At 58.6% G+C, this 27,590-nt stretch overlaps 1 protein-coding gene across 1 annotated transcript in view; it reads left to right on the forward strand.

Annotated features, from left to right (window-relative positions):
• Positions 1–565: 565 nt before the first annotated feature.
• KLF13 (KLF transcription factor 13) overlaps positions 566–27,590 on the forward strand; it is a gene marked incomplete at its 5' end in the record, with an annotated part of 38,444 nt that continues 11,419 nt past the window's right edge. Inside the window, one exon of the mRNA XM_080692842.1 lies at positions 566–1,085. Within this exon, the coding sequence (XP_080548968.1) occupies positions 566–1,085 (520 nt within the window). The remainder of the gene's footprint in view (positions 1,086–27,590) is intronic.

Genomic DNA, 27,590 nt, shown 5'->3' on the forward strand with positions numbered 1-27,590 from the left:
TAGGCCCCGCCCCAGGCCGGGATTGGGCGGACCCGACGCCCGCCGGCCAATGGCGTCCGCCCCGGCGCGCGGCCACGCCCCCTTCCCCGGCGCGGGCGCGCGGCCGCCCCGCCCCGCCCCGCCGAGGCGCGCTCCAGGCGCCCCGCCCCCTCGGCGCGCGCAGCCCCCGGCCGCCGGCGCCTGTAACCTGCGCCGCCAGGATGTGGCTGGGGGCTGACGTCGGGTCCAGATGTGGCCCCGGCCCCGCCCACCCCCGAGGCCGGGCCGCCCACACGGAGCCGTCCCGCCTGCCACAATGCGCGGCGGAGCGGCGGCCGCCACTTGACGCGGTCCTCCCCGCCGTCGCCGCCCGCCACCCTTAGGCCAGGCCGCGCCCCCCATGCGCCCCTCTCCGGCGCCGGGCCGGGCGGACGCGGAGCCGCGCGGGTGACGGAGAGGCGGCCGCGCGCCGGCCCAGCCCAGCCCCGGAGGAGAGGGCGCGCCGCCCCGCCCGCCGCCGCCGCCGCCGCCCGCCCAGCCGCGGTGCGGATGCGCCGCTGACGCCGCCGCCCGCCGGAGCCGCAGCATGGCAGCCGCCGCCTATGTGGACCACTTCGCCGCCGAGTGCCTCGTGTCCATGTCCAGCCGCGCGGTCGTGCACGGGCCGCGGGAGGGGCCGCCGCCCCGGCCCGAGGGCGCGGCCGCCGCCGCCGCCGCCGCCGCCGCCGCCGCCGGGCCCGCGCCGCCCCGCGCCGACGAGCGCCGCGACGGCAAGGACAGCGCCTCGCTCTTCGTGGTGGCGCGCATCCTGGCGGACCTCAACCAGCAGGCGCCCGCGCCCGCCGCCGAGCGCAGGGAGGGCGCCGCCGCCCGCAAGGCGCGGGCCCCCTGCCGCCTGCCGCCCGCGCCCCCCAGCCCCGCGCCCGGCCAGCCCGAGCCGGCGCCCGCGGCCGAGGCCGAGCCCGGGCCCAGACAAAGGGGCCGGCGGGGCCGCGGCCGCGCCGACCTGGAGTCGCCGCCGCGCAAGCACAAGTGCCACTACGCGGGCTGCGAGAAAGTTTACGGCAAGTCCTCGCACCTCAAGGCGCACCTGAGGACGCACACAGGTCAGTGGGCGCCCCCGCCCCGCCGCGGCCGCGCCCCCGGCACGCCCCCTCCCGGCCGGGCCTGGGCGGCGGGCAGGTGCGCGGGGCGGCGGGGCGCGCGCCCGGCCCCCTCCCCCGCCGTCGGGCGCGCGCGCGGAGGGGCGGGGCGCGGCGGGCGAAGTTCGCGCGGGGACCGGGCTGCCGCCGCCGCCGCCGCCGCACGTTCTCGCCCCTCTTCCTGCAGCGTTTCCAGCGGCCTAAGGTCCGCTCTGTCGTGCCCGGAGCCGCCCGCCGGCCCGGGGTGGGGCCCCGCCCCTCCGCGGCGGGCGCGGGGGTGGGCGCGGTCCGCGGGGGCGCGGCACCTGCAGGGCCGGAGCCCGAGCGCGCCCCCGCCGCCCGCCGCCGCCGCGGCCCGATACTTTGTAGTTATTCATCCGCCCACGGTTTTAGATTTCCATCCCACACCCTTTATCTTTGGTTTTAACCAGGACGCCAGCGTTTAGGCGCTGGTGGGGTCTAAAGACTGGCCCGTCCCTGGAGCGCTGGTGAGTGCTGCGCGACCCTCGGCGAGGCCCGCGCACCGACCCACTACTTAGTGCCGTTACTTTGTTGCCCAGCCTTGAGCCCTGCCAGTTCCGGCGCGGACTAAAAAGCATAAAAACAAACTGGCTTTCAGAGCCTAGGGCCACGGGCCGCTTCTCCCGCTGGTTTGGAATTGAGCCGCGGAGCGCTGCGGGTGTGCAGCCGCACCCCCTCGGAGGCTGCCCTCGGGATCCCGGGCTGGCCCCTGGACCACGTGGCGGGTGACGGGGTCGAGGGTCGGGCCGGGCCGCTCGGAGGCTTCGGAGTCCGGATCGGGTGTGTAGAGGGATCCGGGCTCGCTGGGGACGGCCGTGGCGTGGGTGTGGCCGTGGGGGAGGGGCCTCGCCAGGTTCGGGCCGTGGACCGAGTGCGGACTGGGGCAGCGCTTGGGGCGTGGCTGGGGCTCAGATCCCGGGGGATGGGGGAACCGAGGCCAGTGCCGGGGAGGAGCTCGATTGGGAAATCCTCCCGCAGCCTGTTTACTGCGCCCGCCCGGGAGCTGGCTAGTAGGATCGCGGAGGGGCCGGCCCCGGGGAGGGGCTCCTGTGGGCGGGGCGGCCGGGCGGGGGCTTCAGCCCGGGTGTTTTCCTGCTTGGCTGGCCCGCCCATCTCGCGGACTGCAGGCCCTAGGTTAAACCTTTAGGTCAGAGCCTTGGGCAAGGGGACACTGGGGCCCGCCGCCGCAGTGGAAGGGGGCCGTGCTGTCCTTAAGACTGGAAACCCCAAGCAGGTAGAAGAGAAGAAGCCGAGCCTCTTTGGGTGTCTGTGGAGTTCCTCGAGATCCATTCTTACAATAGGAAAGGTGTGCGGACATCAGAGGGGGGGGGGGTGAGAATGCCCTTGGGAAGTGGGGTCCGCCTTGACTGTGGGGCGCCCAGCATCCCTAGACCCGCCCGCCGCCTCCGCCCCGACATCTGCTTGCACGGAGCTGCCCCGCCGCTTGGAGTCACCGTGGACAGATAACGCTCTGTCAAAACAGATGCGCAGTAGAACCAAGAAACAAAGATCTTGGCAGCTCAAGCCACGTATCGCCTGGACCTGGGGAGTTTGCTGAGCCTGGCGTTGGAAGGCAGCATCGCGAGGGGCGGATTTGGTGGAGGCTGTGAGGGGCTTTGATGTGGAAATTCAAAGAATTCCAGAAGGCCAGGAAAGGCTGGGACCCTCTTGCAGCCCCCCCCCTCCAGCCTCCTGCATCTGGAGACTCAACCTCAGTTTCCAAGAGTGGGGGCCTTTTGTGGAATGGCCATTCAGCCTTTCTTGGCAGATACCCCAAATACATTCCTACCTATTTTTTCCCACAAAGAATTGTTTTCAAAATGACTCTGTGCCCACAGGCGCGGCAGGGCCATCTCAGTGGTTGAGGGGTGAGAATGGCCCCTCTCCTGCAGGCCCCAGAGAGGCCTGTGGCCTGGTGTGGGGTGGGGGCGGGAAGTCCAGGGAACTTGCTTTCTCACCTGTGCTTATTTGGGAGGGGTTAGTGTGAAGCGGTCCTTCCCCACTGGAGCGGGGATTAGACTCTGACTCTGCAGGAGGTGCTTGGGCAGGATGCTTGGCCCCTCCCTCAGCCAGTTTCTAAATGCACTGCCGCACCAGACCTCACAGGTGCTGCCAGATCTGGTGGTGCTGTGGGAGACTCGTGTCCAGGCTCATGGATGGCTCATCAGTGGTCCAGGGTTGTGCCCAGGCCAGTGACACCCCCAGTCCCAGACCGCCTCGGGAAGCTCCTCAGAAGTGCAGAAGCAGCAGACAGAATGCCTGTAAGCCCGCTGCCTCTCCCTTAACCACCCTGCCCTAGGCTACAGTGTCTCACCAGGCCTCCGGAAAGGATTTGCGGCATGCGTCCCGGTGCGTACACATCCACACAGATCCTTTCAAAATACGTAAGACCAGCAAACATTCCGCCCCACCACAGGTATTTGTTGCCTGTGTATACTTAAAGAAGATTGCTTAGCCAGGCATGGTGGTGCACACCTGTAATCCTGGCACTTGGGAGGCAGAGACAGCAGGAGCGTAGGTTCCAGGACAGCCTTGGCAACTTAGTGAGGCCCTAAATAAAGTAAAATAGAAAGGACTGTGCTGTAGCTTGGAGGTGGACTGACCCAGCGTGCAGTCCCCAGTAACAGAAAAATAAGAGCTGCTTGATTTTTTGTGGCCGTGGGGTGTTTAAAGACGTGGTTGGCTGCAAGACTAAGTCATCTCTCATTTAACCTCTTCCCATCTGTTACAAGGATGGCTTTCTTGCTTTGTTTTTCTGCATGTGTGCATACATGCGTGCCTGTGTCTGTCTGTCTGTCTCCTGGGGATTGAGCCCTGGAATATTCTACCTGAGCTACTCCCCCAGCCCAGTTTTACTTTTGTTTTGAAACACACTCTCACTAGGGTGCTGACAGTCTCTCTGTGTTCCCGACTCTGTCCTCGAACCTGTCACCCTCCTGTCTCAGCCTTCAACTCTTGGGATTATTAGGTGCGTGGCACAATGCCTGGCCTGGTTTTTGCTGTTTTAAGGCACGCAGCAGCGGACTCTTGGCATGTGTCTGTCTTGGTGTCAAGGAGCAGCATCTCCGTAGGGTGGAGACGTGGTGGCATTCCTGACGGTGTCCTTGAGTGTTGATTAGATCAGGTGTGGAGTTACCATGTTAACTTAAAAGTATGTTTTTAAAGGAAATGGACTGCAGGTCCTGGTCTCTCCTGTGTTGTCACCTCCTTGCCTTTTAAAAAATCATCACTTCTAGTTTTCCTTCTACAGGTGTAAGTCCACTGAGGCCCACCCCGGCAAGACCACCCTCCACGGGCCTTTCGCCCTGCTCTCCCGTGGTCCTGGGTTCTGGCTGTCTGGGGCCCGAGGAGCGGGCGTCTCCTGGCACAGGGGGCCTGGGCAGCTCTGCTCCCTCGCTGAAAGGCTGGAGCCTGCCCTATGCACCCGAGCTGCTGGGCCAAGTTCCTCCTCAGACACCCTGTGCTGAGACCCGAGGAAGGAGCGCCCCGGCCCGCAGAGGAGGCCCCGACGTCCCTGGGCAGCCCGAGTCTCTAGGCTCCTCCACCCTGCGCCGTACCTCGTGCTCATCCTCTTGATGGCTGGGTTCCTAGATGTGGCAAAGCAAAAGAAGGGTGGAAGTCACTGATAGCAGCTCAAAGTGAGGGGGAAGCAAACCAAGACACGCGCGTGTGAGTGTGTGTGTGTGTGTGTGTGTGTGTGTGTGTGTGTGGCTGAAGGAGGCCCGCCATGCCTTCCCGCTTACAGAGCACATGCTGTTTTTCCCCTGTGCCCACATGTGGAGACCCCGTAGTGACTCACGTTCCACCTGGCAGTTTTGAGAGACCAGCACTCTGTGTGTGGCTTTAAGAAGGCAGTTAAGATGGTCCTTAAGATGCAGCTTCTAGAGGGGCACGTGGCGTCCCGCAGCCATATCTAAGACGTCCAGACTGCTCGCTAGGGCCAGGCTTTGTTCTGTTAGTTTATATGTAGTTGTTTAATCTTCAAAAGGACCCAAGAGATAGGCACGTTATTACTATTACTATTTTTAAAATATGGAGACTAAGTCCCAGATGGGTTGAGAACCATGTCCTAGGTCATAGCAGTGAGGGTGTCGTAGGGCTCACCCCCGAGCAGCCGGTGCCCAGCGAGCCCTACGCGCCCCTGGGGAGCTGCGTGTCCCAGCGCACTCACTGTTCTCTTCAGAGCTTTGTTCTTTGGCAATGCAAAGGGCCGTACAGGGAACAGGTGCCTGCTTTTCCCAGATCCAGTCTCTGGTATTTTGCCACTTTTTGTCCTTTACTTCCTTGCGTTGTCTCTCCTCTCTTTAAGTATTATATATTATCTAATGTATAGACTGTATTCAGTTTCCCTAGTTATTCCCCAAACGACCCACGTGGGACCAGGATCCTGTTGATCATACTGTGTGTTTGGACCACCTGTCTCTCTACTTTCCTTTAGTCTAAAATAGTTCATCTTAGCTGGGCGTGGTGGCGCACGCTTGTCATCCCCGCACTTGGGAGGCTGAGACAGGAGGATCGCACAGGTTCGAAGCCAGCCTCAGCTACTTAGTGAGGCTCTCAGCAACTTAGTGAGACCCTGTTTCCAAATAAAAAAATATAAAATAGGTCTGGGTGTATAGCCCAGAGGTAGAAAGCCTCTGGGTTCCACCCCCAGTACCACCCCCAAAAAATAAATAAATAAAATAAAAATAAAATAGTTCATCTTCTGGGTGCTTGTTACATTTTACATTTGGTCGTTGTTACATCATTTACTACATTTTAACATCCCGCAGTGTGGATTGCTCTGATGATACAGCTTAAACAAGCCCTGATGTAACACAGTGATCTTGGGCATTTGAGGATGCCCGCCAGTCCCCCTTGCTGGGTCCTGTGATTAAGATGGCGTCTGCCAGATCCCCATTATACAAGGACATTTCTTCTCTTTTAATTTTTTTCTTTTCTTTTTTTTTTTTGGTATTGGAGATTGAACCCAGGGGCATTTTACCTCCTAGCTCTCACCCCCAGCCCTTTTTATTTTTTATTTCAAATCAAAGTCTTAAGTTGCGGAAGTGCTAGTTCATGTAGTTGCTGATGTCAAACCTGCAGTGTCTCAGCCTCCTAAGTACTGCCATTGCGGGTGCTCTTCGAGGCTTTCTCCTGCGGCTCTTGGAGGGCTGGGGTTCTCCCGGCCCTGACAGCCAGGCTCTGGACTGGGCGGCTGTGCACCGTTCACCCCCACTTGCCCCTTCTGGGCACCTGGTTGGTTTCTGTATTATTTTCCAACTTCCTTTGACTGGTCAAGTGTTGGGATTTCTGCTTTGAAAGTCTTTTCAATTCAGAGGCCAACAGATAAAACACTTTAATTTTATTGTGAACAGAAAGGCACCAGGGGGTGTCTAGAACCAGCTCAGAAAGCTGATACTGCCTCCTTGGTCTGCGCCACGGCGGTGGCTGTTCCAGTCAGTTCTTCTCACCAACTCTCAGTCCTCCTCTCTCAAGTAAATATCGACCCATCCATACCCTTGAGCCCGCTTTTTTCTTCTTTGCGCACCCCAGGTGGGATCACTTTCTTGAGAAGTTCGCTTCCTGGCTTCCTGTGCCAAGCAGGGATGAGCTGCTCAGGCAGGGGCTGTGCTGTTGTGGCTCAGGCAGTGGGGCCATGGCCCGGGCCCAAACAGAGGCCACAGAAGCTCTGACTTTTTACTTTTTTTGTCAGTGAGTGGACACTAGGCACTTGCTGGAAAACACAAAAGTCTTTACCTGACCTGAAGCTCTGTCTTTTGTTGCTGTTGTTTTGAGGTTCTGGGGATCAAACCCAGGAGCATTTTGTCTCCAAGCTACACCCCTGGCCCTTTTTTAAATCTTTATTTTGAAACAGGGTCTCACTGTGTTGTGGAGGGCCTCACTAAGTAGCTGAGGCTGGCCGTGAACGTGCGATCCTCCTGTCGCAGCCTCCCAGGTCCTGGCACTAAAGGCCCCGTCCCGGTGCAGCGCCACCTTTCCACCACAGGCACACAGAGCCTGCGTTCTTTCCTGGCATCTAGAATGAGGCGGCGGTGTGGACCGGCTGATTCCTAGTTCAGTTTGAGGTCTTAGGGTCCCCATGCACCCCAGCAATTGTGAGCTGTTCATGAGTTAGGCTGTGGGTGGAGGCAGGGAGGCCTGCCATTGGAGCCTGGAACCTTGGTAAAGAGCCCTTTGTCTGCTCCACCCCCGCCCCAGCCCCGTTTTCTTTGCCACCTTTCATGGTCTGGCTCTCGTCTGTCTTCTCCTCCTCTGCAGGGCTGTTCCCTGAGCACCATTTTGCTGTCAGGCCGTGTGTGTGTGTGTGTGTGTGTAAGAGGGTGTGAGACACAACATGGCACCACAGCCCAGAAACAGCCTCGACAAGTCCCTAGCTCTTACCAACATTGTTTGGGACAGAGTGAACAGAAGCCACATATCCACAGGTGGTGTGTGTGTGTGTATGTGTGTGTTGTCCCCTGGAGGGGGTGCTTGTCTGTTGTTCTCCTTACTTGAAGTTCATCACACACAAAGCTTGCTAACCAGGAACTTGGCCGTACACTGTGGCCCTCGGCCAGTGTGTCCCAAGGTGACCTGCTTGGAAGAGCTGAGGCTCGAAGCCTTAGATTAAACGTCCCCGTGCGGTTGGGCTGCCCTAGGGGTGTGGCCTGCTCCATGGGCGGTGACCCTTGGTCCCTGGGCACAGGGTGCAGGCTTATCTCCTTGGAGCCACAGCCGAGGGGCAGCGTGGAAGAGCCCTGCAACCTGGGGCCCCAAATTTAAAGTCACTTGCCAGGGTTGGGGTGCAGCTCAGTAGTGGAATACTTGCATAGCGTGCATGAAGCCTTAGGTGCCACCAGCCCCAGCATCATGTGCAAAAAAACAAAACACAAAAAACAAAGTCACTTGCCCCAAAGAATATGTGTCGCGGCCAGTCCTGGGCTCTTGTCTCAGGACACTTGAGAAGATGGAGTCCGGTCACTGGCCTGTCTCCTGTGGGCCAGTGGGGGGCAGGCAGGCAGTGGCCAGAGCATGCTGTGGACTCACCATGTGGCCCATCCAGACATCTGCACAGACATGGGGGCTGCGAGGGGGCTGCGCAGCCTGGCGAGGGCGGGGTGGCCCTTCCTCCCGCAGTAAGGTGAGCCTGTGAACACAGCAGCGTCCCCGAGGTTTATGGCCCTCAGGGGCTGAGGGTCTTGTGGCTCTGCAGTGGGACTTCGCGTCTCCTCGTGGCCAGCTGCTCTCCGTGGGGGTGGGAGTCCCTGCATGGGTGGGTCTGAGCTGGGGAGCTTCCCAGCAGGCCCGCGGCTCAAGGAGCCCTCTCCTGCGGACTCCTCCTCTGAGCCTTTTCTCTCAAGGAGCCCTCTCCTGCGGACTCCTCCTCTGAGCCTTTTCACTCAAGGAGCCCTCTCCTGCGGACTCCTCCTCTGAGCCTTTTCGCTGTCCTTAGCTCTCTATGGTGTATAAATGCTCGCTGAAAAGAAACAGAACAAAGGGAAGTTGGTTTGGGGCTAGAAGTTAAAGCCAGTGGCTGAGCACAGTAGAGGTTGTGCAAGGAGGCGTTGGGAAAGAGGAAACGACATGTGCGTCCCTGCGTAGCTCCGGCGTCCAGCAGGAACCCAGGGCCCGGCCCGCAGCTGGTTGGCCTGTGGTCAGGAGAGCTGAGCCCGCCCCAGGCCCTTGGCTGGGCGAACTGCCCAAAGTCTAGGCTGCCGTTGAGGGTCTGGGAGCTGGTGGACACGGGGTGCGCCTGGATCCTTCCAACACCAGCCCTGTGTTTTCTTTGAACAGGGATGATAAATGTGGGTTAATTACCTAGTTGCACAGTCATGTGAGCCTTGTGTAGTTTCAGGGAGTACTGGGGGTGTGGGCTTAGAGGTTCACGGGCCTCCCTTGGTCCTCGTACCTCTGCCCACTCCTGTCTGGTCTGCCAGCTGGCCGTTGATGGCACCTGTGTCCCAGTGGTCCTCCCCCCACCTGGTGGGCGGGGCCTCGGCTCTCATCCGTCCCATCACAAAGGGTTTTCCTCCTGGCGTTCTGCTCAGTTGCTGTTTTGGGGACTCGGGGACTCTGGTCCCTGCAGGCTGCTCTCTGCACAGGGCCAGGTTGTAGTCTGGCTGTCTTTTCCTGGCTCCATCTTCGTGTCTGCACGTCGCCAGGTCTTTTTTCTTTCCTAGAATTACTCCTCGGCTTGGCCTCGGGCACAGGCATCCTTGGTGGGGCCAAGGGGCTGTGCAGGAAGCAGCCTTTGCTCAGCAGTGATGTCCTGTTAGCCTCTTGGCCGTGTCCCTTGTGGAGGAGACCTGGCCCCAGAGGCAGCTCCTGAGAGTGCTCCCTGTCGCCACGCCTCCCAGGCTCCGTCAGGAGCTGCGCCAGCGCTGGGCTGGCCGCGCGGCCTGGACAAGTACTGCCATTCTGAAGTTCCCTCCCACTTCACCTTTGAAGAGTCTCAACCTTTAATCAAATCCTTTCCTGATCGTCTTTCTTGCCTTGAATTACGAGCCATGGGTTGATCTGCTTTGCACACCCAGTGTTGCACATGGTCTCAGAGGACAGCTCTTCGTATACTTAGCATGTTTCTCTGCCTGCATGTGTGTGTGCATGTGGTCAGCCATGTAGCCAACGTTCGGGACCGTTGTTCCTTGGATGAAGCCAGCAGGCATGCCTGGCAGAATGGTAAGGTCACAGCAGCGTGCTTGTTGCTCCGGGCGCCATGAACCCCATCGGGGCTGCGGGGCTGGATGGCCAGTGCCCAGCAGTACCAAGGTGGAGGGAGCTGTGTGCCTGTGTCTGTGCGTCCCTGGTGCCCGGCCTGCAGGGTGGAGGCTTGGAGCTGAGCCGGAGCTAGTTACTTTCTCCGTTCCTCCCCGCAGACCCCGGTTCCTGGGGCCTGACATGGGGCCTGGCCAGGTGAATGGATGGGGCCCAAGCGCTTTAGCTGCCAGCACAGGGTGTAGCCGATGCCCAGCCTCTCCTCATCTCCTCTTTGGCCCCTGGGATCCGAGCTGTTTCTAACCTGCCTGTAGTTTCCAGCCCATGGGGAGTGGTGCTGGTGCTGAGGAGGGAGGTACAGGCGCCTCTCCTGTGCTTCGTGGGCAGCTCAGCCTGGAGACCCGTGGGGGAGACTGCGGCTTCCTCCTTCTGTCCTCTGGAGACGCCCTGGCACCATCCCATGGGGTGTTGGGAGGAGGTGGCTTGGTTGTTCCTGGTTGCCAGCAGTCAGGGTCCTCCTACACAGCAGAACAGGAGGTAAACACTGGGTTGTCTTGACAACCGAGCTGAGCCAGGCTCCAAGTACTTGTGGCTGGAGAAGTCCTCATTGTCTCAAGTTTCTAGGATGGGTTTCTATTTTGAATTTTTTTTAATTAGCTAGTATGACTAAGATATCAAAATGCCTGACCTGGTTCCTATAATTTCTTAATAAACATATATATTCCCTTTATAGGAGGGACAGTTCAGTGATTCATTGACTCCTTTTTTTCAGAAGTGGTGAGGCAGGGTGGGGACAGCACAGAGAGCCTCCCCCTCCCCGGCCGACAGCTGGCAGGGCCACGGGGCCGTGGAGTGCTGGCTGAGGGCCAGGGCCTGGGAGCGCTTACGTAAACACCACACCAGGATTTTATTGGCTTTGAGGCTGATTAATTTCATGGAAAATTTTGGGGGGCTGCTTCTCTCCTCCTGGAGTGTCCATTTGCCATAAGTGGACCTTCTGTGAGCCACCAGAAAGGCTGATGAGTGCCTGAGCCAAAGGGTGCCCTCCCCACGCAGGGCCTGCACTTGCTCTTGAGGTCCAGACGGACTTGTTCTGCACCTTGGTGTAGGTGGCGTTTCTGTTTGCTGTTAAGCTGTGTGTGCCGGCAGCCTGGGCACTTTTTCTCCAACTCTATAAAATACACTCCTCAGCCAGGCGTGATGGCCTTGCCTGTAATTCCAGTACTTGGGAGGCTGTGACACGAGGATCGCAGGTGCAAGACCAACCTCAGCAACTTAGAAAGGCCGCTCAGTAACTTAATGAGACCCTGTTTTGAAATAAAAATAAAATAGGGCTAGGGGTGTACCTCGGAGATAGAATGCCCCTGTGCTCAACCTCTGGGCGGGCGCGCCTGTACCCTCAGTGGGGATGGGTGGAAATGCCCAGGTGGAGCCGGGGCCCAGCAGCAGGTCTTCCCACAGGCCTGGCCTTCACCTTGTGTCCCTGGGCTCCCCTGCCAAGTTGCCTCCCCTTGCAAGAAGCATGTGAGCACCCGCAGTCAGCATCAGCCCTGCTCTCCCAGGCCGTGCAGGTGGCCTGTGGGCTGCCCTGCAGAGCCAGCCTGGGGCCTCTTCCTGGAGCAGGCTTGCTGAGGTGTGCTGGGGTGCCTTGTGGATGGACCTGTGGGACATGCCTCCCTACAGCAGCGGCTGCTTGGTTGTGGGGCTCATAGCCCACCAGCGCTAAAGACGGCCTTGGTTTTGGAGGGAGGCCCTGGTGCCTCCTTCCCACACTGAGCTCACCACCTCTCCTGGCTGCCCCGCTGGGCCTGAGCTGGTGTCCCTCTGCATGGCGCTGCGCCCCGTGGACGGACCAGTTAGTGTCCCTTTCCCGTTACTGGGGGCATCCCTCTCTTCCTGTTACTGGGGGAACCAGTCCTATTAGCACGACCCCTTTCAAGGATGTGTATAAAATTTAATGTTTTTATAAAGACTTGCCTTTTTTTTTTCTTCATGGTACTGGAGGTTGAGCCCAGAGGCATTCTACCTCCGAGCTACACCTCTAGCCCTATTTTATTTTTATTTCAAAACAGGGTCTTTTTAAGTTACTGAGGGGCCTTTGTAAGTTGCTGAGGTTGGCCTTGAATTTGTGACCTTCGTGTCACAGCCTCCCAAGTACTGGAAATCCAGGCAAGGCCATCACTCCTGGCTGAAGAGTGTATTTTATAGTGTTGGAGAAAAAAATATGTATCAACGTGACGTTGAATCAAGAGTATGAAGAGTGGCAAGCATGAAGGGGGTGCGTGCAGCCTAGCACCCCGCCCTCCAGGGCTTGCACTTGGGGCCTGGAGCTGCGCCTCCCTTTCCAGTCAGCCGTGTGGGAACTGGACTCCGTAGACACTGTTTTAGTAACCTTCCTTAAGAGCCTCTCCATGTTTTATTTTTGTCAGAGAAAGGTCTTTCTGTTAGATTGTGCCCTGTTATTTAGAAAGATAGGATGGCATATGGATGGGGGTGTTTGGCTGTGGAGTTGGAACAGGCTGAGCCTGGCCCAGGGTTTCCTCCTGTAAAGCGGGTCTGTCTGGTCACGTTGACCTCTGAGGACCGAAGGAGGAGGAAGATGTGGACGGGCAGAACTGGGAGCAGGGGCAGGTACATGCGCGCGTGTGACTGCCTTGGGATGAACCTGGACCCTGCTGTGGAAAGGGGATGAGGACCCTGAAGTCTGTGAGCATCCTGTTGTCATGACAGCACATTGCTGGGTGCCAAGGTGTGCTCAGGGAGTGGCAGCCCCATCTCAGGCAAGCCTGCCTCGTTACCAGGTAACCAACCCCTCCCAGGTGCCAGTAAGTTGTACCGGCCAGACTCTAATTGACAGGAACAGCTGGCTGAGACCCAGCTGCAGGGCTTGGTCTCCAATCACGGCAGCTCGACACAAGCTCAGGTGGGCCTGGGTGGCCAGGCAGTTGGGCGGTGACAGGTGGCCGTGCCAGACTCACTGAGCGACTGCACTGAGCAGAGGCCTGGCACACTCTGGGCAGGACCTCCCCAAGGGTCTGTCTTGAGCAAGGGAGCCCCTCCCCCCCAGCAAGACTCCTGGTGCAGAAAGACTGGAGAAGGCCCAGGTCCCCGGGCGTGGGAATGGAGCGCACTCACCTCCACTCAGCGTCCACCCCACCGCAGCCTGGGAGCCCAGCAGGACCCAGGCTCACCGCTTGTACAGCCGCCTGGGCCTCTCTGCTTTCAGCCGGCATGCATTCTAGTTCTCATTGACGGGAGTAACTGCTTTCTTGAGCTTTGGGCCATCTGCGGATATGCTTCTCTTGTTTTTTCCTTTTGTTTTGCTGTGGGGGCAGTAATTCTGTGTTTGCAAACATGAGAGCTGTTTCCTGAGGGAAGCAAGGGGCCTTCGTAGCCCTCTCCTGCTCTCTCGTCCTCGTGAGTGTATTTGGCATCAAAATACTTCCTGTGTGGTCTGAGGCATATTTGGAGTGACTTTAAGTAAGAGTGCGGCCTTCCTGTCTCCCTCCGCGCATGTTTGTTCCAGAGGATGCCCGTGAACGAGCCACCCCACAGTGCTGCTTGCTGGCTGGGGCAGAGGGCGCCCATGTCCGCCCACACTGGCCAGGCCCCCGTAGACAGAGGAGGACACACGGAGCTCTGGTTCTGCTCTGAGCTGCCGGGTGCGGACAGGTGTCTCCTTGGCACCACGCTGGGAGAAGCCTCAGCAGGCCATATTCAGATGTCCTGCATCTGCAGAGGTGAAGCCTTTGGGCTGTGCTCTTGAAGGGAGATGTGAGGCTGGACTGTTGGAGCAGACGTGGAGGAGGGGCCAGGTCTCCCGCAAAGACCACACCTGCCTGCACCCACGCTGTCTGTCCGGAGTGCACACTGGCCCTCTGCACCCGGCCTCCCGCTGCGGGGAGAAGGCATGGAGACCAGCGGGGTGGCCAGCCTTCTGGGAGGACTGGCTGGCAGGGCGTGGGGGCTGACGATGGGGACCCTGCGTGCATGGTGGGCGCGGCACCCTGGGTCGTAGTAACTCCAGCTGATTCCCAACCATAGCAAATGACCTTTTGGGAAATTTTCTGCTCCTGAGAGGGAACATTCCTACTATTTTTGCCCCTCCCCATTCCTGAGACTCCCTGTGGGAGTTCTCCCCTGTGAGGCCTGGGGTTGGCGGCCCAGGGCCACTGGGGCTCCAAAGCCGGGACTAGCGGCCGGCTCCTGAGCTGACTCTGCGCCCCGGTCCTGGCCAGCCCACTGGACGCCTCTCCACCACGCTCTGGTGTGTGTGGCCTGAGAGGGTCACTCCAAGGCGCACGCGGCTGCTGTGCCCTGGGGCCTCTTTCTCCTGAGTGGGGAGGTTTGGGCCTGGGCTGTGCCATGTCCTCCCCGGCTCCTAGAATGTGGAGAGTGGGTCCTGATTATGGGACCTGCAGATTCCCCCCTAAAAGCAGCATAGTCTTTTTTTTTTTTTTTTTTTTTTAACAAAACTCCTGATTTGTGGTACAGAAAAGAGCACAAGGGTCACTGGCCTGCGGCAGGAGGGTTTTGGCTCTGGAGAGTCTGCCGGTCCGCTCCGTGCTTGCCCTGAGGCCAGCGACAGCAAGATGGCTGGCTGTCCTGAGAGGAGCGAGGGCCTCCCTCTGCCCCTACAGGGAGGGAAAGGAGGGGTCCCCCCACCCCCATCATCCCAGGTGTTGGCCCGAGCTTCTGAGGTGCAGCCTGAGACTGGGCGGCACTGTGGTCAGAGCCAAGGCGGGGAGGGGGCAGCAGGCTCCCAAAGGGGCCACGGTGCAGGTGGAGGGCTCAGGTCATGGTGGGCAGGGCTGGACCAGGCTGCATTCATGGGGTGTCAATGGACAGCATGGGTTAGCCGGTGTAGGGGCTTCACTACTTGTTCCCTGAGCGTGGCGAGGGGCCTGCTCTGGCTGGTGCTTCTGTCCCCGAGGGTGGTCCATGTGCTCCCAGCCCTCCTCCTCCTGAGCTTTGCCTAGGAGCCCTGGGGGTGGGGCAGGTCCCAGCCTGAAGGTGGACAGCAAAGGGGACCTCAGGCAGTGTCCCCAGACCAGTCCTGAGGCCAGCAGGAAGCCCTTGAGGGGGTGGGGGAGTGGAGAAAGCCAGGAAGCAGCTCTCCCTGGCCTTCCCAGCCCCTCCCCTGCCTGCTGGGCTCTGACCGTCCACATTGGCGGGAGCTGCCAGCCCAAGACTGCTGTCCCCACCACTCCCACCCTAACCCACCAGCCTACCGTGGGGTCGTCTGCAGGGATGGCCTGCCAGGGAGGGCCCACGACACTCCCCATCCCCAGCCCGCTCCCGCGGTCCCTGCCACTATGGGTATAGTGTGCAGCCACAGGTGTGACAAGTGAGCTGGTTTCCAGCTGTAAGGGAGCTCACCTCCTGAGCACCTGTGCGTGCCTGCACCCGGGCTAGAAACCCAGGGCTGAACCCAGGGGGTTGGCCCAGACGCCGGCTGGCTGACCTCCATGTTGTTTCTGGGAAGAGTGCTCCTGAGAGGCTTCCAGAATGCACCTCTCCCTTCTTGGAGACCCACAGACTTCCACTACAGCTCTCTCAGGCTCCCTGCCGCCACCTGTTTTGGGAGTCCAGAGAACCCTGAGTCCAGGTGTCCCTCCCTGACACCTCGAGCAGCGCCAGGGCTGAGGGAGCCCCTGGCAGGCGTGTCTTCTTCAGGGTTTTCTGCCTCCTGGCCCGCCCGTTCCCGTGGGGACGGGGAGTGAGGTGGACTGCTCCTGAGCTCCTGACTAGTGTTCAGCCACCTTGGGGCCACAGGCCTGGGTGAGGTCCGGGACACGATGGCCTCGTTCCTCCTCCCGCCCTTCTGCTTCCTCAGTTCCTGCCCAGGTGGAGCCATGCAGGCCAGGGCCCCAGGCCTCCACTCTGGCGGGCTGCCCCTCAGTGTGGGCTTGTGCTCAGGACGGTGTTCACTACTGTATCTTTTCTCTTTCAAAGGCATCACCTTCAACTGGAAGACAAATGAAAACACACACTGCCTGTCCCCAGAGGCTTTGGGGTTCTAGTAGGGGCCTCCCCAGGCTTGGTGGGGCCTGGCTCCCGGGTGGCCGGCGCTCTGACCTCCCCACTCAGCCATGCCGCTAGCTCAAGGTGCAGACTAGGGGGTGGTTCCAGGGGAAGTGGGCCCTGCTGGGGTCCTGGCCGTCCCCCAGCTCCCTGTGCCTTTGCAGGACATCATCAGGGGGTGGGCATGGGAGATCAGCTCTGTGGCGGGGTCCGAGGGTGTGAGGAACTAGGGGTCAGGCAGCGAGTTTGGCTTGGGACATCCACGGTCACCAGGGGTCTCTGTAGTACCAGCTTTCTGGGAAAAAGACCTTGGTTCCTTGGAGACCACCTGGGGAGAACAGGCCCCCAGCTTCTTTGTTGGGACCCACCTGAGCTGGGAAGGCAGTCCTCACTGGGGGCAGCTGGAGGTGAGCCGTGACTGTCTGGGGTGCAGTGCAGGGGTGTTCTGCGTGGGGAGGGCTGCTCCTGGAGCTGGCGCAGCCCCCACCTTGCTCCTCCAACGAGGCGGCCTGTGTGGCAGCAGCGGCTGAGGCAGGGGTGTGAGGGGCCTGACCTCGCAGCGTCCCCTCCTGGCCTCTGGGTCCTGCAGCTGCCTGCCAGCCTTGCGGTGACTTTGGGAGAACACAGATGTGCTGTGTTGGCTTCTCTTACCCGCCCGGCTCACATGCCTAATGGTGGCACTGGCCCCAGCATGCGCAGGGGGAGGGTGTGCTTGTCACGGTGTGCCCATCCCACTCCGACTGCTCCCAGCCAGCCCTCTTGGCCTCCGCGCAGCTCTGCTTTGCCCTCAAGGTCTCCCTGCTCTTCCTGGCCCCTATGTCTAAGGCTGGGGGCGAGACCCCAACCCCAGGTTTCCTTGGTGTGGAGGGGAATGGGAGGCGCTGAGGACTGGGAAGAGAGGGTGCCCTCCATTGCCCAGGAAAGCAGGGAGCTGGGCTCTGTGCTGATGTCTCCTGTCAGGATGAGCACAGGAGGTGAAGTCCAGAAAAGGGTGTTCCCAGCAAAAGCTGAGAACACACAGGAGTGGTGATGCCTCCTGCCATGCACCAGAGATACAGCAGAACCCCAAGGGCTGGGCTCTGTCAGCACAGCCTCCAGTGTCTGCCTGACAGGAAAAGCGCCACACACGTGCACACGTGTGCGCACGAGAACACACGTGTGCGCACGTGTGCATGTCATTATTGAGCGTGATACACTTGCTGCACTGTTTGGCGGATACAGAAACGGTGAGAACTGGAGCGGCACCGAGTTTCACCTGCAGAGAGGACAGTTCTCACTGAAGATTTACACGTGAACAGCCCAGCACCAAGGCGGGGCGGCGGTCACTGCAGATGTGCACCTGCCCGCTGCAGCCGCTGGCACTGCGTGTGGTGAGCCCCGGATTCGCCTCGGGCTGCAGGCCGGGAGCCTGGGTTGCTGGCAGTGGCTTTCGCATCTCCCAGGGCCACTTGTGGAGGCCCGGGGTCTCAGTCCTTTAGGTTGTAGATGTGTAGGAACTGTGGTCTCGCATTTGTTCTGGGGGCTAATGCATGCATCTGGGGAGGGCGGCAGGAGGCGTGTGGGAGGTGTGTGGCTGCTCCCAGCCCCTTCCCTAAGGTGCTGTGGGGCGCCGCCCTCTCCAAGGCCTCCCAGTGCCGTCACATTTGGGGTGAGGATTTCAACGCAGCGTTGAGGTCGCGGCATACTGTTCTCTGGCATCAGGCACCGACGGTGGGTGGATGGTGCCGTGCTCTCTGCATCCTCACTTATGACGGCATCCTTTGTCCCCAGAATGGCTGTGACTGTCACTCCTTCCGAGGGGCCCTGAGGAAAGCTGCTGCCCCACTTAGAAAGGGGAGGCTGACACTGTGTGCCCAGTGTCTTGCCGGGGCGGGTCACCGTGAGGTGCCGCTCCCAGAGCTGGGGATTGGCTCACACCACCACCCTTGTGGTAAGTCCATGCCCTGCTGGTCGGCAATGGACAAGAGGGGCCTGCAGTGTGCTGGGCGCTGCCTCTCTGGGGCCTCCCTGGCAGGCACTGGGAGAAGAGCTGATGGCCGCGGGAGGGCGCGGCCAGGCCCGTGCCGCGTGGCCCGCGTGATGGACGGGTCGGGGAGTGCGGGTTCTCAGGGCCGCCTGGCTCCCGGGGGTCCCGGCTTCCAGCGGCCCTCCTGCCAGTGTGAACTTGGGTGTGAGCTAATTCTACCACATGAAGTGGTAGAATGTGAGGGGCCATGTGTCCTTGGCTGAACCAGCGTCCTCAGAGTTGCTGAAGCAGCCCAGTTCTCAGAGGAGCCTCAGCAGGACTGTGAACGTTTCAAGGGGTGACGTCTCTTCTGCTCCAAGCAAACCCTAGAGAAGCCCCAACACTAAGCCTGACCCTCAGCCATTCCAGGACTTAGAGGTACAGCAGGCAGCATGCATGCGTGCGTGTGTGTGGCCCAGGCTGGCCTCCTCTTCCAACCTCCCAAGCAGCTGCAGCTGGGGTTACAGGTGTGCGCCATTGTGCTCTTTGCACCCCATGTTCTTGAGCCAGTGTGCACGGTAAGGCCAGGAAGGGGACAGGGTCTGCTGTCGCTGTGGGATATAAGGCACCATGGCCTCAGGGATCCTGGACAGATAGACGAAGCCTTTGGGCCTGGGGAGGGCTGGGGAAAGGACCACAGCCCCCATCGGTGACCACTCGCCACGCAGCCCCTTGCTCACGCCCTTCCCAGGCCCCCTCCACCCGGGCCAAGTGAGGCCGCTGTCTTGACCAGGCCAGGGTGCGTGAGCGCATCTTACTGCAGATACCTAGAGAGGAAGCACGCATGGTTCTGGGCAAGGGTCCTCTGCGTAGGCTCCAAAAGAGGCTTAAAATTTGAGAGTGGGGAAGTATGTCCCCAGGGCTTGGGGTAAAGGAGGTGAGGCCTAGGGCCCATTACACCTGTCTCACCTACCAGCTATGCAGAAAACAACTTCCTTGACTTGCTTGGTGCCGTCTGGGACATCAGGACAGCCCAGTAGTGCAGCTTTGGGCCTTGAGGGATCCGCAAGGCAGTTTGGGGCTGGTGGCCCACGCCAGAACCCAGGACAGGCACCTGCCGCAGGGTCCTGGGGTGCAGCAGTTTTGAATAGGTGAGGAGACGCACCTTTCTGTGCGACAGGACCGCGGGTGAGATAGGTGCTGCAGTGAACCTCGTGGACATGCAGGTGGGGCGTCTCCAGAATGACTTGCGTTTAGGTGACCCAAGCCTGCCACCCCAGGTCTGCAGCAGATTCCAGGCTGGGCCAAGGCCTGTGAGGCCCGAGCGGACAGCAGGAAGCGATCGCTCAGCGCGTGCGGCTTCGCCTGGGTGCTCCGGACCTGGCGCGCCTGTTTCTTGCAAGAAGATGCCTTGCTGAAAAACCGGCTGGGATGCCTTACATCTGTCTATATCTGTACAGTTGAGGGCATTTAAATAACATGACCTGGGAAATAAGGTATCAAGAGAAAACTTAGTCGGGAGGGACATCAACAATTCTAATCGCAACACCCACAAGCCTCATCTGTCTTCTGATAGTGCTGGGGAATCGAGCCCAGGGCCTCGCACCTGCTGGGCGAGCGCGCTGTCGTTGAGCTGCAGTCCCGGTTCCGTTTCGTTGTTGCTGTATTTTAGCATGCACGTATTTTAATATGACACTTGGGCTTGTTGCATAGAAGTTATTTTCTGTTTCCCATTTTTCCACTTTAATTGATGAATTAAATTGGTCCTGGGGATTGAACCCAGGGGCGTTCTACCTCCAACTTCCAACCCTAGCCCTTTTTAGTTTGAAACAGGGTATCACTAAGTTGCCAAGGGTCTTGGTAAGTTGTGCAGCCTGGCCTTGAGCTTGCGATCCCCCGTCTCAGTCTCCCAAGTACTGGAATCACCGGCACGCACCACCATGCCTGCCTTCCATTTTTCCACTTTAATGGTCTATGATGTTTTTGGTGGTAGGACTGGGGCTCGACACTAGCACCTCACGCATGCTAGGCAGTGCTCCACCGCTGAGCACAGCCGCAGCCCCTCGCCTTCCGCAGACACCTGCCCCCGCTCCTCGCCTGTGCTCCCGTGACCTCGGGCATCTCCAGTGACTTGGGCCCCTGAGTGGCCCTGTGTGCATCCTCGCTATTCTCAGTGTGAACTCCTAGGAACTGGTGGCGCCTTGTGCTTCTCAGGGGCAAATTTCCTTTCAGAAAGGTGGAAGGCGTCTGATGCCCGTGTCCAGCATGCCGGCAGGGCGGGCGGTGGATATGTTGTGAGATGGCGGAAGGTTTTTGCAAGGAGCAGAAGTTGCTGTTCAAATAGCATTTGTGACAAAGGGGCCCAGACCTGTCCTTTACCCAGATCCTTGAGCGTCTCCTGTGGCGTGGGCTCCTCTGGACCGCCCGGCCGAGGACAGCAGGGTCTTGGGATCTCCAAGTCCAGGGATGAGGATGCACCACAGCGGGGGTCATGCTTCCGCCACCGTGTCCATGCGGAGAGGAGCCAGACACGGACGGACCCTGGGCTCTCCATTTGCCCTGCGAGAATACTGGGCATGCCAGCCTCAGAGGCACTGGGTGTGGGCCTGTCCCAGGCCCTCCTTGGCCTGTGTATTCCCAGACTTCCCCGCTCTGGGTCTTGAATCCTGGGTGGTTCCTTTCCTCTGACACTTGCAGATGTTAGGTGGCGGAGAACAAGGCGGAGAACCTGCTGCACCGCTGATCAAACCCCTTAGGGGTGAGGGAGGAAGGACTTCATTTCCAGGTCTAGAGCTGGACACCAGCAGATAGCAAGCCAAGGCTGCTGGGCCTTGGGGCGTCCAGGGTGGCCACTTGGAGTTCTGTGGGGTGGCAGCTGTGTGGTTGTGGTGCAGGACAAGGCCAAGCCACCCATCCTGGCATCTGTAGCCACCGGGCAGCTGGCCCCGGCCCTGGGCTCTGCTGGCAATTTCCCTGGGCGGGCAGCCTGCTCGGACTGTGGGTGGGCCTTCCAGAGGAGGAGGGGTGCAGAAGGCGGTGACTGGGCCCAGGCGTGGCACCGCTGCTGCTGGCTGTGTGGCCCCTCTGCGCCTCTTTCCTCCGACTTTGACATAGGGCATCTTAACTGCATCACGTTCCCAGGTCAGCGCCCAGCAGAGCCAGGGCAGCGCGGCCCTGGGTACGCGTGCAGTCCTGGGGGCTTTTCCAGCCATGTGCCAGCCCGCTCAGGGAAGGGGAGCCCACCCCCAAGCTTCCTGTGACGAAGACCATTGGTGCCCACAGTGTCGCTGAAGGCTGCGGAGGCCCTCCTCCGAAGTGGGGTGCCCTGGGGGTCTGGGCCAGCCACGGCCCTGCCATCTGGCTGGCCCACCTGGAGCTGGCCGCCTGGCAGCCGGGTCCTGGCAGGGGTTGGGCGGCTTCCAGATGGGTTTTCATTTTCAATTCCCTTTATTGCTAAACCACCCAGGGCCACAGAGAACAAACTGCTGTCCTCAGCTGACCTCGGATTCCTGGCCTCAATTGTTTGCTATTTGCTAATTTTAGCTTCTGATCATTTCCACCCTTACCCTGCCCCCCAAAGGGAGACACAGCCGAGAATAGCTGCCGGGAAGGGGGCTGGCCGCGGTGTTTGCGGCCCGCTGGTGAGGGCGGCTCCATGGTGGCAGCCTGGGGAGCCCGCAAGCCTGGGGAGGCCGGGCTCCCGCAGGCAGCACCCAGGCCTGTACTCTGGGGCTCATGTGCCTTAGAGGAAAATGATTCTCCTGGTGTTTGTTTCTCTTTTAAACAAAAAGCAGACTGCTTCCAGGAGAACAGTGCACTCCCATGGCCCTGCCCAGCACACAGACCCCAGGAAGGAGCGGACCCCACCACCCAGTGCCCTGTACTCCAGGCAGCATGAAGCCGGCCCTGCTCGCCCCCACCCCCGCTGCCAATGAGAAGAGGGTGGGTCAGAGTGGATCACGGCCCTGGGCTACAGTACGGGACCTGGCCGGGGCGGGCAGAGGGCAGCTGACCAGCCCTGAATCACAGCAACAGGCCTGGGGAGAGCCAGAGACTGCAGTCCCGCAGGAGAGTGGCCCTGGGCTGGGCCCCAGGCATGGGATCGCAGTCCATGTCTTACATAGTTTCTGTTGTGGAGTGAGGCATGGTGGTGCATGCCTGCATTCCCTGAGATGCAGGCTCGAGGCCAGCCTCAGCAAAGCAGTGAGACCCCCAGCAACTTAGTGAGACCTTCTTTCAAAATAATAAAAGGGGAGGGGGCTGGAGGTAAAGCATTGAGGTAGAATGCCCTAGGTTCAGACTCTGTGTGTATTGGCACAGCAACGCCCCCCCAGCACCCACCTCCTTTCAGTTGTTGCGAAAGAAACCCTGCACACTGTATGCGTTTACCCATGAGTATTTCAGTACTGCACGTTTTCAGATGAAAGCCTAGTCTGTCTTCATTCTGGTGCTAGTATAACACTGCACAAAACGAGCCCCTCCCACTCTGCGGTCAGCTCACCATCGAAAGATGTGGGGCTGGGGAGGCTGCTTGGAGGCCCGGGTCCCTTTCCCCAGCACAGCCACCATGAAAAAGGAAGAATAAAGGAGGGAGGGAGGGAGGGAGGGAGGGAGGGAGGGAGGGAGGGAGGGGGGGAGGAAGAGAAAATGTGGAGAGGCCGCCTCCCCGCCCCTCAGCCTCAAGTTATAACTAGGTGCAGGTAAAAAAGGCTGCAGCCAGGAAGTGACCCTCTGCCAGTGCAGAGCTGTCTGGACATATATTTTGAAATCAATAGCAATTAACAGTGCTGGGAAGGAAAGGTCGGTGGGCGAGGAAGAGCCCAGCTGCTCGGCCCAATTTCCTTGGGGTGGTCCCTTGCTTTCCCTGGAACTAGAGGCTCAGGGCCTTACCTCCACGTGCTGTAGGGGGACAGTAGGGCCAGCAATCTTCAACAGTTTCTGAAGGGGGCAAAACAGCAGGAAAAATAAATCCTCTAAGGAAAGCCTGCCCTGCTGAGGTTATCACACCCACCCCTTTTGTAAATTAATTGAAAGTTTGATGAGCCGGGTTTGGCAGTGCACGCTTGTCATCCCAGTACTTGGGAGTCTAAGGCAGGAGGACCACAGGTTCATGGCCAGCCTCAGCAACTTGTGAGGCCCTCCATAACTTAGTGAGATCTGTTTCAAAATAAAGAGTAAAATAAGGCTTAGAGGTAGATGCCCGGGTTTAATCCCCAGTACCGCAAAAAGTAAGTAAATAAGTGAACAAATGAAGTTTGATTAAAGTAGTGCGCGCAAGTGCGCCTCTGCCCCTCCCCCGGCCCTTTCCTTTGCTGTGTACCTTCCTCTCTCTCGGGCCTGCTGGACACCCAGTGGGAGGCTATCTCCTGATTTCCCACATGGGAAGCAGATGGGATGTGGCTCAGCCGCCCCTCCCAGGCACCTCCCCTGGCCCTTGTGTGCTTGCAGGATCTTGGGACTGAAGGCCAGCTCTCCTGGACCTTCGCATCACACCACTTCCTTTCCTGGGGATCCACAGCTGCCTTCCTGCTGGGCTCCGAGCCATGCCCGCTGTGCCTCCTAGCGCCTGGGGAGTGTCCCTGAGCCTTCCTGATCCCGCCTGCCTGGCCACCTTGGCTCCTGTGGCCCCTGGGGCTCGTCCTGGTTGGCTCTGGCTTCTGGGCTGACCCTTGCCTTTTCTTATGTCTCCCCTCCTCTCAGAGCCTGCCCATCTTTGTTCTGTGTCTCTGGAATGGTCGCTTCTGATCCTGCTATTGGGATTTTCCTTTCTGCTCCGTTGTCCCCTCTTGCCTTTCCTTTCAGCTCTGGTTTCTGAAGTTCCTTCTTTTGTCTGTTTGTTTAAAGGAGCATCCTGTCCTTCCTTCTGCCAGACCCAACCCTCTTTTATCTCAGGATCCTAGAGATGGCCCTGGAGGCCCCTTCTCTCTGCATGGGTCTGCTTCCCAGTCCCCTCTTCCTGTTGGCTCAGGATCTCTGGCCCACTCTGCCTGGGGTTATCTAAGTTATCCATCCATCTCTGGTGCCCTGTGATACTGCCCAGAGGCCCCGAGAGCTGGCTGGGAGCAAGTGGGCTCCTGTGAGTGGTCTGCTGGGCCATTTCTTCCGGAGTTTTCCCCAGAGAAGTCTCCTGCCCCTGCCTCAGGGGGGGGATGGGTGGTGGTCGAGCTAGGCTGTGCCATTCAGGGCAGCCAGCTGGGCAGGAGAACTGGGAGGGCAACACTGGGCATGCGAGCTGTTCACCAAGTCCCCATTGAGGGGGCTGCCCTGCCCTTCTCATGTCATGTCCTTGTCCAGAGCCCCCTCCCACATGGACTCTTGGACAGTCAATCTCTGCTTGGCGTCCGGTAGATGGAGGAAGGATAAGCAGCCATCTGTGATGGGGAGCAGACTTTTCTAGTGTTCTAGTGTCCCCCGCTTTCAGCCCCATGCACTCCACTGTCACCTACCAGAGGCTCCTCAGTATTCAAACAGAATCTAGGCAGGAGGAAGGGGAATGGTAACGGAAATAAGCCCCTCTTGATCAGAGAAACATACCCAGTGGCTACGGCAGAATTTGTTGGGAGAATTGGTTTGCAGAGCAAATCCTAGCTGCAAGGCACTCGGGAAGGAAGCATTTTGTCTGGGCATCTCTGCCCCCAGCTAAAGTCTCTTTCTTTGGAGAAGGAAGACAGAGAGGATGGCTGCTGGGCCAGTACACACTGACTCGTGGCTGCCACACCACGGGGCGGATCCTGTGCACTTGCCCTTCGTATGGGGAATCACCGATCAGGGAAGCATCCAGTTGGCGAGGGCAACCACGGTGGGATTCTACCGCGGCGTTGGGGGACCTCAGCAATTGCTTCCTCCAGCACGTACTTTCTTTCCATTAGTTGAATCTGCGCTGGCCACTTGCACTATCTTAGCAGTACCGGCTTGGTACTCAGAGGCAAAGTCACAGTGCCATTGTTGCAGTTATTACAGAAAGTGAGCAAAATGGACTGTCTGTAGCTCATTATCTGAACTACAGTTGCCAGGTCTCTGTAGGCTCCTCTTGGATTTTATTTATCTATTTTTTTAAATTTTTCCTTGTTTTTTTTATGACCTTGGCAGTTTTGAGGAGTACTGGCCAAGTACTTTGTAGACTGTCCCTCAATTTTGCAGTTGTCTGGGTTTTTTCTCATGATCGAATGGGATTTGTAGCCTTTTGGAAAACACGGCAGACAGTGAAGGGCCCACTTCGCCTGTCAGTCCGTACCTGGGGAGAGGGAGCGCATGACAGAGGCCGTTACTTATGTTGTTGCTCAGATGTCCCAGCCTCCGCCAGGAGCTCTTCAGGCCAGCCCTCTGTCCCTTTCATTAGCAGTTTACTTTTCTGTCTCCTGGTTCACTGACAGTACAAGATCTTTCAGGCTCATCTTGAGTTCTGCTCACCCCAGCCCTGGAATCAGCCATTCTCCAAGGAGCCCTGTTTCCTTTTCTTGGAAATCAGTGTTAGCAACCACGTCTGGTTGCTGGGCGTGCCCCTTGCGACTGAGGAGTTCCGGCCTGCACCTCACTGCGGCAGAGCTGGGAAGCCCGTGTGTTTACTCGCCCGCTTGTGTATCACTATCACGGCTTTTCCTGATTCCCCTTCTTCAGCCTGTATACTGAGCTAAGCATGAGTCGGCACTGAGACGAGCGTGCAGCCTGGGTTTCACTCTTACCTCCCTCCCGCTGACCTGCACCCCTGGCCCCGGCTCTCGCCACCCAAAGGGCGCCTACCTGTGCTCAGGCCCAGTGGGTGTAAAGGTTTCAGAATTGCTGGCCTGCTCTCACTTGGAAGGGCTTCGCTAACTGGAGCGCAGTGCTCCTTCTGTCTCTGCTCCCTCCGTCTCCTGGGCCCTGCTCCCCAGCCTGCAGGTCTCCTCCCGTGTACACTGAGTGGTCAGCATAGTCTGGGTCCCATCCTGCGACTTTGCTGAGTTTTTTTTTTTTTTTTCCATACAAAACATCCATTGAGCTACACCTCACCTGTGTTTTTGTTTTATTTTGTTTGACAGGGTTTATATATGTTGCCCAGGCCGATCGTGGGCTCCTGCCTCAACCCCTCGAGTAGCTGGGATTGCAGGCATGTACTACCATGCCTGGCTAGGTCTCAGAGTCTGACAAGTGCACAGTCTTGTAGTTACGACTCCTTTACCACAGAGAACAGTCCTGTCAGCCTAGAGATTGCCCTGTGCACCCCATGCCCTTTGTGTTAGTCCCTGCCCCCCTGCACACGCTCGCTCCCTGTGGGTTTACCTTTTGCAGCATGGCACACAATTGCAGCCGTGCCGTGCACATAGCCTTTAGGCTGACTCTTCAACTAAGCAAAATGCATTTGCTTTTTATCTGTTTTATTGTGTAATGAATAGTCCCCTCCCTTTTCCCATTGAATAATATTCCATTGTGTGGATATAGCATAATTTGTCCACTCATCTATAGAAAGTTCTTGCTCCCAGTTTATGAGCAGAGCTGCCACAAACATTCATGTACAGGTTTCTGTAGGAATGTAAGTTTCCAGCCTGCTTGGTGAAGGCCTAGGATTGTATCTAAGACTCTGTTGAGTTTCTTTTGAAATTGGTTGTCTTCCAAAATGGCTGCATCGAGTTACCGTGGCACCCGCAATTAGGAGGTCAAGGAGGGTCCCAGCCGTCTCCCGCGCATGCCTGGGTGCCCTTGGATTCTAGCCTTCCCTAGTCCTACATGGTGTGTGGTGTGTCGCTCCTTCAGTTTGCATTTCCATAAGAACAAGTGAATGAAGGGCCTTTCCCTATTCACTTGACTTCCTGGGTGGAATGAGAATTCAAGTCCTTCATTTATTTTTAGGTTGGTGTTTGCTTGTTATTAAGATGTAAGAGTTCTTTATATATTCTGGGTGCAAGTTGCCTTTATTTATTAATTTATTTATTTTTGGCAGTACTGGGGATGGAACCCAGGGGCGCTGTACCTCAGAGCTACACCCTCGACCCTCCTTTTTAGTCTTTTTATTGTTGAAGCAGGGCCTCACTAAGTAGCTGAGGCTGGCTGCGAGCACCATCCTCCGGCCTCAGCCCTCAGCCTCCCGAACGCTGGAGTTACAAGCGTGCGCCACCACGCCTGGCTTTGTCTTTACTTTTGTTCAGTCTCGAATGAAGAACATTTTTATCTTAAATAAGCCTGGGCTGCTGTCTTCCTTGCTATCTCAGAAACTCTAGAAGCCTGGTTGGCACGCCATTCCTGGCCGTCAGTGATGTCCGTGTGTGGCGGCCACCTTGCGATGCCGGGTGTCCAGGCCAGCCCCTGAAGTGGGGGAGTGGACATTCACACAAATGGCCAACGAGCAGGGCCGGGCGTGTGGCTGCGCCGTGGCAGGGAAGATGCGCCTGGCCTTCCTTGCGAGACCCTCAGAAGGAGAGAAGGGGTGGAAATGTCCGATCTTTGGGTGCAGCTCACCTGCTGGTTGAAGACCCCTGCCAGCACGCAGCAATGGAGATGTGGAGCTCCAGGCTGGGGCAGGTTCACCTCCCTGCCTGTGTCTTCAGGAGGAGCAAGTGTAACTCAGGCCTGGGGGACTCCAGAGCCCTTGACCTGGTGACTGCTGGCTGTGTGCTGGCAGAAACCTTGGGTATTTTATTACCACACTTTTATAGAGGATCTTAGAAACGGAAAATTTCACATGTGCTGTGTAACCCTTAGCAAAAGGAGAGACAACACCTTTATGAGGCTCCTGGCAGGTGGCCCCTCTGACTTTTCCAGGCCAGGGTAGCATGCGTAGATTAGCGCCACTCCCTCTTCCGAGGTCA

This window comes from Muscardinus avellanarius, assembly GCF_963383645.1.
Source record: "Muscardinus avellanarius genome assembly, chromosome: 3".
Classification (NCBI taxonomy): Eukaryota; Metazoa; Chordata; class Mammalia; order Rodentia; family Gliridae; genus Muscardinus; species Muscardinus avellanarius.